This window comes from Oxyura jamaicensis, chromosome 1 (assembly GCF_011077185.1).
Source record: "Oxyura jamaicensis isolate SHBP4307 breed ruddy duck chromosome 1, BPBGC_Ojam_1.0, whole genome shotgun sequence".
NCBI lineage: Eukaryota > Metazoa > Chordata > Aves > Anseriformes > Anatidae > Oxyura > Oxyura jamaicensis.
In genome coordinates, this window is record NC_048893.1 from 23,134,254 (window position 1) to 23,152,069 (window position 17,816).

Here is a 17,816-nt window from a genome sequence, read left to right on the forward strand (position 1 = left end):
ATAGAGGAAATATAGAGGAAATATAGAGGAAATATAGAGGAAATATATATAGAGGAAATATAGAGGAAATATATATAGAGGAAATATATATAATATAGAAGAAACCAGCAACTGAGAGACATGCACAGTGTGCAAAGCATAAAGGAAGTGGGTAAAAACAGGGACGTTGACAAATCAAATGCCTCTTCCCTCTAGAAGAAAAAATGCAGATCTGTACTTTGAGAAAAAGGAGTGTTTTTTCACCAAATGACAATCTTTCTTTATTGCACTCAGAAGAAAGATGAAGTGGGAATAAGACAGTAGGTCACAGTGTCCTGCTTTTCACAAAGGAATACTAACGTATCAGTAGACATTCTCAAAGTGACTTCGCCCTGGAAAAAAACAGCCTTTATCTTAAATCAGACATTAAGCTAATACTGTTAATATTGTTACTTTCCAAACCAAGAGAGACAGAGAGGTTCCTCTAGCATGTGATTCAGACCGGAAACATGATTTAGCCATTTCAGAAAAATATTGAAAAGAAATTTCTTTCTCTCTACAGATTAGAGAGGGAGCCTGAGGAAATAAATTCATTAAAATTATCTTTTGTGATTGCCCTTCATGTGTCTGTTGTAGGATGACTTTTGCTTGTAGTTATTGAGAATTCATTACTGCTTTTCATTTATGATATGCTTATTTGGGGAGATGAAATCTTTTTTTGGAAAATCCAGATTATAAGTGGTTTTGAGGTCTTTAATGCCAAATAGGACATTTGTGGTGTTTCCTAAAGCTGCAAGGACTTTACTGCACCTGGGGCCCGCACCTGGGGCGTAATAACCCCAAGCAGAGCTACAGGCTGGGAGATGAGTGGTTGGAGAGCTGCCAGGCGGAGAAGGACCTGGGAGTGATAGTGGACAGTCAGCTGAATATGAGCCAGCAGTGTGCTCAGGTGGCCAAGAAGGCCAACGGCATCCTGGCCTGTATAAGAAACAGTGTGACCAGCAGGGCCAGGGAGGTGATCGTCCCCCTGTACTCGGCTCTGGTGAGGCCGCACCTCGAGTACTGTGTTCAGTTTTGGGCCCCTCGCTACAAGAAGGACATCGAGGTGCTTGAGCGGGTCCAAAGAAGGGTGACGAAGCTGGTGAGGGGCCTGGAGAACAAGTCCTACGAGGAGCGGCTGAAGGAGTTGGGCTTGTTCAGCCTGGAGAAGAGGAGGCTCAGGGGCGACCTTATCGCTCTCTACAGATACCTTAAAGGAGGCTGTAGAGAGGTGGGGGCTGGCCTGTTCTCCCACGTGCCTGGTGACAGGACGAGGGGGAATGGGCTAAAGTTGCGCCAGGGGAGGTTTAGGTTAGATGTTAGGAAGAGCTTCTTTACTGAAAGGGTTGTGAGGCATTGGAACAGGCTGCCCAGGGAGGTGGTGGAGTCACCATCCCTGGAAGTCTTCAAAAGATGTTTAGATGTAGAGCTTAGGGATATGGTTTAGTGGGGACTGTTAGTGTTAGGTTAGAGGTTGGACTCGATGATCTTGAGGTCTCTTCCAACCTAGAAATTCTGTGATTCTGTGATTCTGTGATACTGAAAAATCTCCTGTAAGGAGAAGTAGCATAAAAAGGATACACTGGAAACAGAAAATTATTTTATAAGTTTACAGGACTTGTATGGAGATACTCTGTGCTAGCGTGCTTGAGGAGCTTTTTGAATTTTTTTTTTCCCCTATAGTCACCAGTTTTCATTCTACTGGTGCTATGAGAAATGGTGACAGGAGCTTTTTGTGTAGAAGTGATATTTAAAGATCATTTCCAAAAGCTTGCTTACCCCTTCTGTGTAGGGGAAAATTTTATTTTTTATGTGGTAATCATGTGGCAACTGAGACAACTGACAAGAATAACTGGTAGGCAAGAGTTCAGAAGCCAGCTACAAAGCAAGTACATGCACTCACAGGTTAGAACAATGAAGTCCTATTATCTTACCATCTGTCCTCCTGAAGGTCCAGATACAAGCCATCTTGAAATCTTTGCTCCCATCAAAAATAAGTGCTCAAGTCTTCCTTCTGCCTAGGAAGAACACAGATCAGAGGATGTATCCCAGCTTTGCAATAATCTGTATGCTTAGACTTACTGTCCGCCAGAGCAGTTAAGGGCAAGAAAGAAGAAGAAGAAAAAGAATCCACCCCAAGCTTAGCCATCCTTCCTTTTTTTACTGCATTTTTGGCTATTGAAGGAAAAAGAGAGCAGTGGAGCTACAAGCTTCCTAATTTCTAGGCAGAAGGAAAGCACAAACGTTAGCAGAGATCCTCATTGTCGGGAACCCTTGCGGCTGAGGACGACGCTTGTGCTGTGGGGACACCAAGCCTGCTTGGCATGCAGATGACTTCACATGGCTGTGCATCTTTGCACATCAAATTTCACGTGTGCAATCAGTTGTAGCAATCGATACGTGTGTTGGCCTACTGCCTGTTTCATCGTATGCCATCCCTTACTGACCCATTGCTGCCTGCTTGAGGTAAGGAGTTCAAAGGAATGGGTGGGTTCATTACGTTCAGTAATACACACCCTTGGCTTATCCACCATGCAGACACATATCCCCGTTTCCCTCTGCAGTTCAGTTAAAGCAGCTAGCAAAACATACTGACATTTACCATCTGAACCGCGGTGAGAATTTTTGTTGCACCCAGGTCACCGGCCTATTAAGTGAAGCCTCGCACACTGCCATTCATGGTACTTGGCAAACTATCTAAGAGAAGCAAAACACGAATAATATGGGGAATAGGAGTATTGGCGAAACACTACTTTATAACAGAATTGTTAACTAGCTGATGGAGATTTATTTTTCTAGTGATGATGCTGGAGTTATTGAAGTCGACTGCTTGAAAGCAAAAAGGCCTCACAAAAGGTGCTTTTCCAGGTTAGATAGCTTCAAGGAACAAGGAATACCTCAGAAGTAAGAGTGCTTTAAAACAGGATCATTATATTTCTGAGTTGAGTTCATGAAAAAAGCCTTTGCCATGGTACTACTGCAAATAAAATAGTTTTGTTTCATGTGCTGTTACTTTTTATTCTTAATTGCAAGTCCAAAGAGTTCTAAAAATCTTTTTTTTTTTTTTTTCTAATACCAGGTATGAAATTGATATTACCAATTATCTGATTTGCAAAAATAAATATAGCAAGGTATTCACTATTATTTCACTTCATAAAAACCGTTCTTTAACATCTCTTAATTGAATCTATCTTCTTTTCCTTTAATATCATTAGTACTTTGGTGTACCGATGCAATCCATAAAGTCAGTATGAAAGTTAGTGAATTCAGAATGCCGTATCTTGAAGATTATATTTAAATCTTTGAAATCGTGAGGCCAACTTTTCTGAAAAGTTGAGGCATGTCTGATGGATCTCTAAGCTGATGGTCTTCAGCAATACTAATTAATGTGGATTGTCAAACACAAAAATGAACAAAGTGAAGGTGCTGAGAACTAAGAAAACATCAAACGATAATTTCTATCAAATCAAAAAAAATAATAATTCTTTCCTGTACAGCAAGGTTTACCTCTAAAACTTGAAAAGAAACAGCCAAAAGACTTGCAAGAAATTAATTTTAAGATCTGCAACGCCTTGTCTTGAATGAGTCCTCCACATTTGCTGTTTGCTCTAGTACACTCCCAAACCCTCAAATCTGAAGGGAACTAGGTATCCACTGCTGAACAACTGCGCTGTTTTTATCTCTTCTTTGGGTGCAGTTAGAGGCTTTTGATTCCCTCTCTGCAGCCTTCATTGGAATTACTGGCAAGTCTTGAAGTAAAATACGGGTTTCCCCTGTCAGAAACAGTACCGACCCCCCTCTATGCATCCATTGCTCCTGTTCTGCCTCCACCTGAAGCGACTGCAAAGATAGTTTAAGTCATAAAAACTTGCTGGGGAAGGGTCATTTCTGAGCTGCTTTTGGGTTACATTTTTTTTTTTTTTTAAGTTTGATTAATTTCATCTGATTGACTCTATTCAATATATTGAGAGCTATACAAAAACATATGTAAGTGCATATATATACGTATCAAAAACCTGTGCGATTTTGAAAAATACTTTGCATTCATTTTTGTTCTGTCTGGGAAAGACACTTGGAAACAAATACTAGGTTGCTGTAGAATGTATGGGCAAGACATATGAGGAGTGTCTGAGGTCCCTGGGTTTGCTCAGCCCAGAGCAGAGCAGGCTGAGGGGAGGCCTCATGGCGGCCTGCAGCTCCCTCACGAGGGGAGCGGAGGGGCAGGCGCTGAGCTCTGCTCTCTGGGGACAGCGACAGGACCCGAGGGAACGGCATGGAGCTGGGACAGGGGAGGGTCAGGCTGGGGGTTAGGGAAAGGTTCTGCACCCAGAGGGTGGTCGGGCACTGGGACAGGCTCCCCAGGGCAGTGGTCACAGCACCAAGCTGCTGGAGTTCAAGAAGCATTTGAACAGTGCTCTCAGACACAGGTGGTTCTGTGTGGAGCCAGGAGTTGGACTGAATGATCTTCATGGGTCCCTTCCAACTCAGGCTATTCAGTGATTCTATGATCTCAACTTGACCAAATTGCAACCATATAATGGCAGATGCTAAAGCACACAGCAATGCTCCATATGCAGTTCTTCGTAGTTAGCACCATTCAGAAGGACTGAGTACCTGGTTTCTCAGGCCTTAGCAACCAATGGATGGTTGTGGAAAAGAGGAGCTTAAGCTTTAAGCTCTGGGTTTTGTACAGTATGGCAATACTGCTTTAGTCATGTCACCCAGGACCAAGATTTTCATAATAAATTTCATCCCTATAAACCCATGTTGCATACCATTAAAATCTGAGTCAGGTATTGAATGAATAATGCCAACAGTTTTACCCAGAACTATTCTTTGTAGGAACAAAACTAAATGGCCTAGTTATTTCTCTGTCCAGTCCTCATGAGGACAAGTTAGCAAACGAGTCATAGCTTTTCTTGGTGTCTTTTGCCATTCTGTTCAGAAGAGCTCCTGCTCCTGGATAAGCAATTTTCTGAGCTTCTTCTGCAGAAAGGTTGCTTCAACATGAAAGCTGTAGGGGAGAATGTATTTTTTATGAAAATGTCAGAAAGCCACTTTAACTTAACAGAAGATATATGAAAAAATGTTGTTTCATGACAACTTGTGGTCTAGCCTTACTTGTATTGCTCTCTAGCCACCAAGTGCCTGGTGGCACTGGAAATTATTTCAGGAATTGGAATTACCTTTGGGAATTCTCCCTGGAGGTTTTCAGTATATTATTCATTCTACTTAGTATCTAATTTTTGGAAAGATGTAGCTGTGGTGCTGTACACAAACAAGAAAAGCTAGTAATAGTAGAGAGAGTTACCGGGACTGGACCAATTCCATTCCTGCTGTAACCCAGGTAGCATGATACAGACATACATGGACAATTTCTTTTCCTCTTATATGGAATGAAAGTAAACTGAAAAGTAAACCTGAACTTAATCCAGTGTTGATGATATTTTTAACTGCTTCTGTACATTCCGAGAAAGAAGTGGTGTCATCATCAGCACCAATTTTAATGTTAAAAAAATGTTTTTCTTTGCAGATCCCAGTGGAATCCAGAGCCTGCTTTGCATGAAGGACACATTGTCTCAGCACAGGAGCTGGCTGTACTCTTGCAACCTGTTTTTAGCCCCAGTCCCAGAAATCTTGTTTTGTTCCTTCAAGAGACAGTATGTAACATTAATTCCTTTTCTCTTACCAACACAAAGTGCAAGTGTGGACATAGCTCCTTCTCACCAATCTGCTCTCTTTGTTTTTCAGCTTAGCATAGATGATTTCACATACTACAGTGAATCCTATGGTAACAAGAATCCATTTCAAAATGTTCAGGCAAGCATTTCTCTTTTATTTCTTTATATGTGTTGTTTTTTGTTTAATTAAAATGATGTAAGGAAGATGCAAACAGACAGTAACTGGCAAAATTAAACTGAATTGCAGCAGTTTGCCAATTTAAATTATTTATTGAGATTATTTCAGTTTAAGTATATCAGTTAAACAACTCAGTTTGCAGAAGTGTGTTATGTGGCTATTTTATTTTAGAAAATCACTTTTTCAGAATTCTCTTAACTGGCAAAATTGTTCCTGTGCGTGTTGCAATTTTGTATTATGAAAAAAAATACATACATGCATTAAAAACTGAAACCCCAAAGTAGTGTTTGGATGTCATAGGAAGAAAAGAAGTAAGGAATCAATTACATACTCCAGATTTTCAGAACTGAAAAATCATTTTATTTTCATATGAGGTAAAGCTGTCTTGACCCATCCAGACAGCTGGTTTTTTCATGTTTGAATATTGTGAATATATGCCTAGATACTGGATTGCTTTAATCTTCATGCTACTTCAGTGATGTGAAATAAACTCCAGGCATAGAATCTGAGTCCTCCTGAATTTGTCACAAACTTTATCTTCTGTTCTCACTGAACAGATTCACAGATTTTGTGCTCAGCATCTCTGGTTATACTTACATGACAATTTATTGAACTGTAATTAGAGAAGGAAAATGTTCACACGTGGAAGTCATTAAGGCATTCCTGTGGGCAGTGCAGGATGAACAGAGCTATTAGTAACATAACTGATATCAGAGTACATGGGGAAATGTTAATTCCTAAGCACTACACAGCAAGCTGTATGTATAATTAAATACATAAATATTTATGTATTACCTGTCTCTACATCTTTCTTGTCTGAAAACCTCACATCTTTCTTGTATCCCTAATGCTAACCCTCGTATCTTTGCCATATAAGAACATTTTAACACTTGCACAAACAAAAACAACTATTCAGAGTATGTACATGGCTGTTCTGAGGAATGAATGGAATATTAATCTATAGAGTAAGGATCAGTGGCTGCATCCTCAGGCAGATCTATTGGTACTTCTCTGGCATGCCTTACCCTCTCTGGGTTTAAAATCTATGCAAGGTTGTCTGGAGCAGATTGTGTTCCTGTTTATGGGACTGCAAAGCTGGTTTGATTTTAAAATTCATAAGCTGTTTGGAACATACGTATTACTGCTGCAAGCTCCTAATGATGCTATAGTCTTATTTATGTAGGCCCTGGATGTGAGGAAGGATATTAGAAGTATTTTAAACTCTTCTTTTGCCTTTTAGTTGGGACCCCATCAGCACTGTAGAGCTTATATCCAAAGCTGAGTCTAAGGACTACTGATTTTAGAAATTGGGTGGTATATTGAGTGGATTGAGGACATATGGACGGATAGTAAGGAAGAAACAAAGGATCACATTTACATCAATCTTTGGTCTGTATCTGACAGAGCAGAATTTTGAACCCAGATTTTCAAAAATCAGAGCAAATGTCAGTAACAGTTTGCTTGCTTTCAGACCTTGCCTCTGTTTCCTTTCTGTCTTGGAGCAGAGAAACTTTTTCTGATTACAGTGTCTTCAAAACTGGAGTTTCTTTCATCAAATTGGTAACCTTAACTTCCTACATCTGTTGTGTTGGATTTGGCAACCTTTTCTAGCATAGTTTTGTGCTGCATGAGGTGCTGTAACTTAGAAAAAAGAAAACTATATGTATAAATTAAATACTTCTTTTTCACGTACATGCCCATAGGCAGAATTCTGATGATATGTGTGTGCATCATCATGCAGCTTTTAGGGCCAGAAGGGATCTTGATAATCATCCACCTCCATCTTGAGTGCAACAAAGGCTACAAAAATGTTCTCAGTTGCTATCACATCAGTTGTATTCCACCTGACTTACTTTGGGGAAGAAATCTCTTCTTAATCATGCTATGAAAGACACAGGACAATGAGAAGGTCAGGTCTGAATTTTCTCACTGGGGAAATTAGGATCTTTCATGTTGTATAACCACAAAGTTTTATGCCTTCACAATCTATATTATACAACTTATTCATTAAGCCATTATAACCGTTCCATACCACTCAAGTATCCTCCTTTGAACTTTGGCAATGCAAATTTATTCACAAACTTAAACCAGAGATCTCATTTGGAGGGTGTATGTGCATGTAGCAGCATGTGTACTACAAGAAGAAAGTGTTATTTGTAAAAGAGTTGTAGGCTTGTAAACCACAGAGACATTTACAGATACTAGATTTGTTCAGCTACATTAGCAGCTGTTCTGAGCGTTTGGGATCAGTGGTTTTGTATGCAATAAAAGAATTCTATTTCCAGATAATACAGAAAGAAACCTTATATTTAGATCATTTATCTTATACATTCAAAGAACTTTTTAATTAAATAATAAAATACAAAGATTAGCATTTGGGGAACTTTTTTTTTATCAAGTAGTCACCTATCCTATGAACTATTTTTCTTTAATATTAGCTTTGGCTTTCCCCAAACACTGCTCAGCTCCTTAGAACTGCCATGTATGGTAGCACACAACAATTAGTTGCCAGCTGTGCTGCTGCATAATTATTACTGTAAGTCGTTTGTAGTTCTGTATCTCCATTGTAACATCACTCAGTGGTCATTTTTCTAGAGGAGCACTGTTGAGTCACATGCAGCATAGAGTTCCTGCTATAATTTTGATCGTCTTTGTACCTTCTCTGTACCTCTTTGAGTTTTATTGTGTTTTTGTTTTTGATAAGGGACCATGCAGAATTGCATACAAATCCAGATACAAGTGAACAATAATTCATTCAGTGACATAACGATTTCTTCTGCTTTGTTCCAGTCTTTTCCAAAAAAAAACTAATACAAAAAAAAAAAAAACTAATACATTTTTTTCAATTTTGACCATCATCAGACACTGAACTGATATTAAAGTTTCATTTGTGAAGGGTGACACTCAGTTCCAAGTCTGTTATTGTGTACATAAAATTAATGTTCTTTTCTCACTGTGCTCTTCTAAAATCATTTTACAATAAAACTCATCTTGTTGCTGAAGGGGCTTTCCCAAAATTTGCCCTTACTGTTGTCCCTTGCCTTCATTACCTCAAGTAAGTCAGTGTAATCAGCAGATTTCATTAGCTCAATATCTGTGCCTTATTGCCAAATATTTTATGATTATACCGGACAGAACAGACCCTAATGCAGACGGTCCACCTTTCTCTGCTTTGGTAACAGGTGTTTTTTTTAGCCCTTGCTTGCTACCTTTTCACCTACTCATTATCCAGGTGAAGACCTCATAGTATTGTGAAGACCACACAACAGCAGCTTCATTTCTTTAGGATTCTTTGCTACAAGATTCTACTGAGTGCCTTTTGTAAATCCAAGTACACTGTAACAGCTGGAGCTCCCTGCTTATTGACTCCTTCAGAGATTTCCAGCAGAATTGTGACACACAACTCCTTTTTGCAAAAGCTCTGTCAGCCTTTTCTCAGTATAATCCTGCCATATAGTTATATTAAGTATTTTATTCTTTAAAAAGGTTTCTCCTATTCTTGGACTTCAGGTTTGCTTGTCTGTAGTTCCCCAGATCTCTCCGTAACCCTTGAAAAACCTGGTGTCATGTCTGCCACCAAACAACACAGTGGTACGAAGGTTTGTTCAACAATGCTTTTTGTAGCTGAAATGCATTTTATTAGCTAAAGTACATCAAATCAATTTTCATTAAAATCATAACATATAGCCATATGCATTCATCTGGAATTGGTACAATTGAAAAGTCTGTAAGATAATAGTAATTGCAAAGCTAAAATGCAACAATAATGTTCTTTGCAACCATCCTTGTCTGTACAAACAGATGTGCCTCCAAGTCAGTTTGAATAGACTTTTTTTTTTTATAGATGAACCATTGACCAGTGCTGTAGAAAATAAATACAATACTTCAGTATTTTAAACAACACACTCACAAGTAAAAGATCTCTTCTACATGGAAGAGCCTGCCCACTTCAGGTATAGGTTCCCAGATGTTTCCAGACAAGGACTCTTTTCCCCAACAGATACTTTTAGTGTAAGTCTGCTTGGCAGTTATGCTGCCAAACATAAACTAGTTCAGAACAATGGGTGTGCCTAAATGATCTTTTATTGGTGGGCGCATGAGTCTTTAATAAAGATTTTAATGATACATCTTTAATGATAGACCTAGATTTACTCCATTCCAGCTTCTAATTGCTTAGCTGTAATAGCAATGCAGTTAACACAGTACTGAAACCACAGCCGGGCAAGTTAGTCCAAGCACAGCTTTATCATATTTCAGCTACTTAGCTTCAGGATGGCTGGACATGTAGACAGTGTCATCTCACGCCTACCTTCAAAAATACCTGAACAGTGGCGATATATGTAATAAAATCGTGGAGCTGCTCGCAATATTTCACTCAGAGAGGTGCCTCAGAACACTAAAGAAAGCAAATTAATCAGAGTAATTTGGTATTAAATGTGTTAAAAATTCTCCTGTCAATGTAGAAATTTTTGGTTTTGGTCCATCAGGTCAATAGGAGGATTTTTTTTTTTTTTTCCCTTTCCTGTTCTCAGCTACTGTGTGTTTATACCTCTTTGCTTAGTCCTTTAGCAGAATGCAACGTCAGGTGTTTCTCAGTACTCCTCTTCATTCTCTGCCCTCTTTTGGAGGTCTGTTTTTTTGAAAACACGTTGTAGTTGAAATGCTAGGATGCCTAGAGCAACATATGGGTATTTTAAGAACAAGTGTGCCCTGGCCAAATGAGAGCACAATGAGTGTGCCCTGGCCAAAAGAGGCACAAATGAGAGGCATGGGACCAAAATGTCTGTCTGATGCTAGTGAGTAGATATCCAGCTGTGTGTGCCCTTCAAATGGAAGAGACAGTTGAATACCAGTGGCTGGAAGCTGAGACAGATGGCAGTGCAGGATTGGTTAGGAGCAGAGGGACAATTCAACCATTCCTCAGTAATGATGCATTTTATCTTTTATTTTACAATAAATGAGTAATCTACTTAATACATAACCTTGGAAGAACGGGCTGCTGCCATTCTGTCTGCAGCTAGGGGGCGAGGGATTAAAGTATCAAAAATAAACTGAAATAATTGACTACTGCTCGGGATTGTAGCTCTATATTAGTATATGCAAAAGAAACTAAAAGGGAATGTGTCATCCTTCCTTCCAGGAGGTGCTAAACACCCTACTCAAAGACCAGATCAGTGTTTTCTGCTCTATTTTAATTTCTGCAGTTATTTTTTTATCAGTCTGGCAAATCAGACAATACTACATAATCCTCCCATATGAGCATCTATAGAAATGTGAAAATAACTAACCTTTGTCTAGGAAGGAGAACATGTGAGCATTTAGAAAGAACCAAGGGAGGTCAGAAAAGTGATAGGCAGCCAGAGAGCAGACAAAAAGAAAAAAGAGTAGGAGGAGAAAAGTGTTAGCAACACAACATTCGCATCAGTTAGAGGGAGAGGGAGAGAGTCTATAACAACTTGAATATCTTTATGTTGGATCAAGTGACAGACTTGATCTGGAATTAAATGTAGAAAATGCAGAAGTGAAGTTAACAGATTTTAAACTAGGACTCAGTGAAAATATCTTCAAATCTTCACATTAAACTTTGGGTATCTTAATTTTGATCATTCTCAAGCCTACATCATGTATTTTCTTTCCCTGAATATTCCGAGTGAATTTTATTATTCAGAAAAATCTTTGGAAAGATGTTTTTCAGCTTTGCAGGCTTCAAATTTATAGAACAAGAATGTTTAAAATGCATTTCACTCAAGTATTTTCACCAGAAACTCAGCTATGGGAAGTATAAGTAAAATTATATATATACACCTTGATTCTTGATTATCTGAACTATCTCCGCTTGAGCTTTATAGTTTGTATTTTGAATAGAAAGAAAGATAGCACACAATATGAAGTTTGTGTGTGTGCCTCCACACCAAGAACAAAATTAGAATAGTTCAACTGGGAGGGATCTTCAAAGATCATCTAGTCCTACCGCCCAACTTCTTCAGGGCAAACCAAAAAGGGCATTATCCAAATATCTCTCCAACACTGACAGGCATGGAACATCACCCACCTCACTGAGAAGCCTGTTCCAGTGTTTTGCCACCGTCACAGTAAAGAAGTTTTTCCTAATGTCCAGCCTGAGCCTCCCCTGGAGCAGCTTTGTGCCATTCCCACACATTCTGTCATTGATTACCAAGGATCAGAGACTGGTGTCTCCCTCTGCTTCCCCTCCTCATGAAGCTGTACAGAGCAATGAGGTCGCCTCTGAGCCTCCTTTTCTCCAAACTAGACAACCCAAGTGTCCTCAGCCTCCCCTCACAGGACATGTCTTCCAGCCCTTTTACCAGCTTTGTTGCCCTCCTCTGGAAGCTTTCAAGGATCTTAACATCCTTTTTGTATTGTGGAGTCCAGAACTGCATGCAATATTCAAGGTGAGGCTGCACCAACACTAAATACCGTGGGACCACCTGGCAATGTTCTGTTTAACTCATCCCAAAATGTGGTTTGCCCTCTGTGCTGCCAGGGCACACTGCTGGCTCACGTTGAGCTTCCTGTTGATCAGCACCCCCAGATCCCTTTTGGTGACCTGCTCTCCAGCCACTCCTCTCCCAGTCTGTACCTGTGTCTGGCATTACTCTGCCCCAGCTGCAGAACCCAGCATTGTCCTTTGTTGAACTTCATGCTGTTGCTGATTGTCTGATGCTCCAGTCTCTCCAGATTCTTCTGCAAAGCCTCTCGTCCTTACGGAGCCTACATCACCTCCCACTTTAGTATCATCACCAAAGTTGCTGAGGATGCATTCAGCCCCTGCATCCAGATCATTTATGACCATGATGACCAGGACTGGCCCTAAAACTGAGCCCTGGGGGTCCTGGGGAACACCTCTGGTGAACTGCTGCCAGCCAGATGGAGCCCCATTCAGTACAGCACTGTGAGCTTTGCCATTCAGCTGGTTCATCACCCAGCAGAACCTGCTCATCTCACAGCTGGACAATTTATCCAGAAGAATGCCATGAGGGACAGTGTCAAAGACCTTACTAAAATCCAAAAAGATCACATCTGCTGCCTTCATGCACCAGGCGGGTGGCCTTATTGTAGAAGGATGTCAGATTATTAAGGCAGGACTTTCGCTTTGTGAACCCATGTTGACTATGCCTGATAATAGCTTTGTTCTTTAGGTGCCTTCCAATATCCCCCAGAACAATCTTCTCCATAACTTTTCCAGGGACAGAGGTTACACTAATAGGTCTGTAGTGTCCCTCACGCTCTTTTTGTAGATAGGTATAATGCTGGCTAGCTTCCAGTCATCAGGGACCTCCCCAGACTCCCACGACCTCTGGTAAATTTTTGAGAGGGGTCCAGCTGTAACATCCACTGATGCTTTCAGCACTCTGAGGTGAATCCTGTCAGGCCCCATGAATTTACAAACGTTCAGCTGATACAGATGTTCCCTTACAATTTCAGTGATTATAGATTGAAAGTCAGTGCTCTTCCAGGCATGGTCCTCCAACTCTGAGATCTGGGCAACCTAAGATCAGTCGTTGCTGTTAAATAGTGAAGCAAAAAAGGCGTTAAATGCCTCCACCTTTTCCTCCTTATTTGTTATCCACTCCAAGTATCAGCCCAGTGTTTTCCTTTGACCTCATCTTGCTGTTGATATATTTGAAAAAGCCTTTATTTTGTTGTCTGACCCCACAGTGGCCAGTGTCACCTCAAGTTGGGGTTTGGTTTCTCCTGTTTATTTCCCTGCAGATGTGAAATGTAGCTCTGTACTCTCCCTGTGAGGTCAGATCTTGCTTCCAAAGGTCATATATTTTTTTCTTCTGCCCTAGTTCCAGGCAGGAACTAGTTCCTGTTCAGCTAAGCCAGTATTTTGCCCCACTTGCTTGACTTGGTGGCACAAGGCGATTGCCTGCTTCTGGACTTTTTAAAGGTGTTTTTTGAAAAGTGAACAGCTGTTTTGCACCCCTAGACCCTCTAGAGCGGATTCCCAGGGGACAGTGATAACTAGCTCCCTGAGAAGCTTAAAGTTTGCTCTAAAGATTGTCCATGGTGGCAACTCTTCTGTAGAACCTAAAAATGCAGATTTATTTAAATAATAGCTACAAATTAGACACTTATCTGTACTCTGTCCTATACCACTAAGATGTACACAAAGGAAGGGATTTTGTTATGCAAAGTATGTCTCTGTACTAAATACAGCTTCTGGAACTCAAGGTGTCTGACATTGATCCTTTCTGCCTACAAGGCCATTTAGGTCCCATCGATGGTCATCTGATGAGCTTTCATATCATATCATGAGCCATCTGTATCCTGCCTCAGCTCTTCCCCCCATACTCTCCAATTCGTTCTCCACCTCCTCCTTTCTCAACTTGAGATCTTCAGTGTCAGCTGCCTCTCCTCTGCCAACACACACAGAAAGGACAGTAAGATTTTACATCACTGTGTGTCTTAAGCTTGCCCCCAAAAAGTGCATGAATAAGAGCAACGCAGGTGCTACTTCACCGCCCCTTTCCAGGATCAGCCTGCAGTCAGCACCAGGCTGCTGAGATCTCAATTAGTGTTTGCCATGGTGGTTCCTCACCTTGTGTATTTAATTCAGGATGTAGAAAAAAAAAATGGTTTCTGTTTATTTATTAACCATGTAAATAAACTGTCCATAAATTTGTTACAGGAAATTCTTCAGTCTTCTCCTTCATCTCTAGTTTTGCCTGCTGTTGACTCCAAGGCTACCAGGCATCTTTTGAGCTTTCTTCAGGAGTCGGGAGACTGGAATTTAACAAACATGACAAATCTCAACATCTCTCACCTGGAAGTGAATACATCTAAACCAAACTTGCTTGTCGTTCAGCTACAACCGCTTGTCAGGTAGGAGCTTGTTGCAAAAGTGTCTGACCAAAAGTATGCAAGATTTTTACATCTTTTTTGAAAATATTTGATGTATTCAGGAAATTTAAAAATCAAAAGGGAAGGTTACAGGGTTAGCAATGTTATTTTTCCTGCAAATGTGAATCCAGTGTTTTTTGATGTCCTCTGATGAGCTTACCGGGTATAATAGCTGAATTATTTTGAAAAAGTCAGTCAGGCGTTCCTGTTTTGTCTGCCTCATTATATGAGAACAAAAGGACAACTAATAAAAATAAATGGCAACACACTTTAAGCAGAAAAGCTGAATTATTTCATGCAACACATGATTAACCTGCAGAATTAATTGCTAGAAGGCATTTCGGGGTCAAAGAACTGGCAGAAAAAATAAACAAATAAGCATACAAACAACCTAGAAGTTAAAATGAATAATGAGACTGTTTTTCATCCCTCTGGAAGGAATAGGAGGGCTATAACTCTTCGTGTTTCCAGACCTATGACAACTGTTGCCTAATGTTTCCTTCAGGTGGATGTTAGTGCCTGGTTGTTACTTGTAGGGCTTTTACATCGCTGTGGTTTTTCTGGTACAGAACGCTCCTGGAGGCTGGGTATGGGTCACAGACCTGATCTAGATGGGCAGGTATTTCATACCATTTCAGCAGAAAGCTGGGAAGTCATATTGAGTATAATAGTGTCAATGTATCTCTAGGAAATACAAGGCATGGATATAGGGAGCCCCTCTGCTCAGCTTCTCTTGCTCATCATCTCCTCAGCTGTTACTTCAGCATTCATACATGTCAGTATATGGTACGTGCATGGATGGGTCCTGAGAAAGTGCAGTTAAAAATAACACCAATGAATGGCACCAAATCTAAAGAGCTCATGTACAAATTTCAGATGAGTGAACACCACCAAATGCAAGGAAAACTGAGGAGAGAATGGTCAAAATAGCATCAGTAGTCTGGCTTCTCTGCGGCTAAGGAAGTCTGATGTTTTTGAGGAATCAGCTGAAGACATCCTTGGATAAACTGCTTTGCAGAAGGGTCATAAGGAGGAGATGAGAAGATGATGGAGGAACTTTGTAGTCTCATGCTGAAAGTGACACCTTGATTAGTCAGTTCTTGTGTACTTTTCTGGTTCACATTATTGTCTATAAGAGATTTTTAATTATCTTTCTCCCACGTTCTTTGTAGTGGCTTAAGTGAGATTTCCACCCTGGAAGCAATGGCTGAAAATGGTAAGCAATACAACCAAGATCTAACTGACATTTCAGCATTTAAGTCTGTGTTCTTGCTTAAGCAGATTGTGTTCTCTGTTTTTCCAGCTGTTGCTGTAATGCTAATGTGACTTTTTTTTTTTTTTTTTTTTTTTCCCCATCCATAGTACTTAAAAGCAGCCAATTATCATAGTGTTGAAGTACTGAGTGAGTGATTCAAAATCCACTGAAATGGCTACAGCTCTGTGACCTGAAACATAGTGATGGTTCACCTCTGCCTCAGGCACGGGCCTTTGCTCATGCTCTGGGATCCTCCCAGTGCAGAGTGTGAGCTCTGCATCATCAGCTTGGACTCCTCCAGCAGCCCAAAGGTCTTGTCTCACAGTGGTGACCCTCTGATGGAGTGAGCAGGGAATGCTTTCCCAATCGTTGTGAGACAATACTGTTGCCCTTCACAGCCTTTGATTTTAGAGTCTTTCAATTGGTTCTGCAGGTATTAAATACTGCTTGTTAAAGATGAATCTCTTTGTACAACTCCGTATTAAAACTTTTCTTGTATAATATCTGGCTGAAAAGGAGGCTCCACAGACTAAACAGGCAGTGAGAGGCATCTGGGTTTTTGCAGGGCTTTGGCTTATTACCCTAAATTAGAAATCAGGTTACAAAGTCTGCAAATGAGTGCAGTGGTAGTTTCAGGGACACGCACTGGTGTCCATGGTGCCTATGACAGTTTCTACCTAGAGCAGGGTGTGGGAAATCAGAAGCAGGTCTGAAAATCAGGGGAAATACCTTTGTACTGAAATCAGTGGTGCGATCTTTTCTCTTTGTTCTTGCACAACTCCAAAGTTACTGTCTTTTAGACTCAATTAAGCAGCTGGATTTGCATCTCTGAATTGCAGAGTAGTCATAGAGTGGTTTGTATTGGAAGGGGTTGTCAAAGCTTGTCTAATTCCAACCCCCCTGCTATGGGCAGGGACACCACCTCCCACCAGACCAGGTTGCTCAAAGACCCATCCAACCTGGCCTTGAATGCTTCTAGGGTTGGGGCATCCACAGCTTCTCTGGGCAACTTGTTCCAGTGCCTCACCATTCTCAGAATGAATAATTTCTTCCTAATATAAATACCTGCTTCTGGTTTAAAACCATTACTATTGTTCAGTTTTCCCTTCTTTTCCTCAGAACATATTAGATAGTAAAAGTTTGGCTTTATGTTGGGCTTGGCTAAACGTTGCCCTCCTTAAGAGACATTTTTGTTATCAGCTGCACCAACTCAAGAACAGGCCTCCCATGTCTTGTGTCAGCCTGCTTTTGTTTTGGAACAGCAAAGTTAATGGTCCTGTCCCACCCAGCTTTGGGATGACGGAGGAATAAGCTACTACCAGCTTTGTGGTTAGTGTCAACTAGCTGTTATCAGGAAAAGGTGTGTGCATGGGGAAGATGTGCCACTTCCTATGGCCAAGTGCAAAATCTGCGCTCAGTGTTCTGAGTCGCAGCTGTGCTCTGGAGAAGTGGCAATGTGGGCTGCATCCTCACCTTCTGGTTCATCTGCCAAAGCAGCCGCTCAACGTGTTGCAGAATAAAACCTGGAAATACTATCAGCAGGAAGTTTTAATTCAAGTGAAAGTTACTGAGCCACGGTTCCTTAAAATTATCCCACTGAAAGTCTGTGCAGCGGATGGGGCAGACTCAGATAAGGGTCATTGCAAAGGTATAAAGGTGTAAGACAAGGGTCCCAAATGCCCTTCCAAATCTTGTGGTCTGGGTTCCAGCTGGTCTAGGTGGCTGAATACTAGTTGCAGCATAACCGCAGCCATTTGCGAAACACTGCTGTCAGGACACCCTTCAAGGTCATAACTGCTTGCAAGGCCATGAGTTA

At 40.8% G+C, this 17,816-nt stretch overlaps 1 protein-coding gene across 1 annotated transcript in view; it reads left to right on the top strand.

Annotated features, from left to right (window-relative positions):
- ATP6AP1 (ATPase H+ transporting accessory protein 1) overlaps positions 1-17,816 on the top strand; it is a 59,504-nt gene that overhangs the window by 3,041 nt on the left and 38,647 nt on the right. The window contains exons 2-5 of the mRNA XM_035326895.1: positions 5,552-5,678; positions 5,770-5,838; positions 14,534-14,727; positions 15,918-15,961. Of these exons, the coding sequence (XP_035182786.1) occupies positions 5,552-5,678; positions 5,770-5,838; positions 14,534-14,727; positions 15,918-15,961 (434 nt within the window). The remainder of the gene's footprint in view (positions 1-5,551; positions 5,679-5,769; positions 5,839-14,533; positions 14,728-15,917; positions 15,962-17,816) is intronic.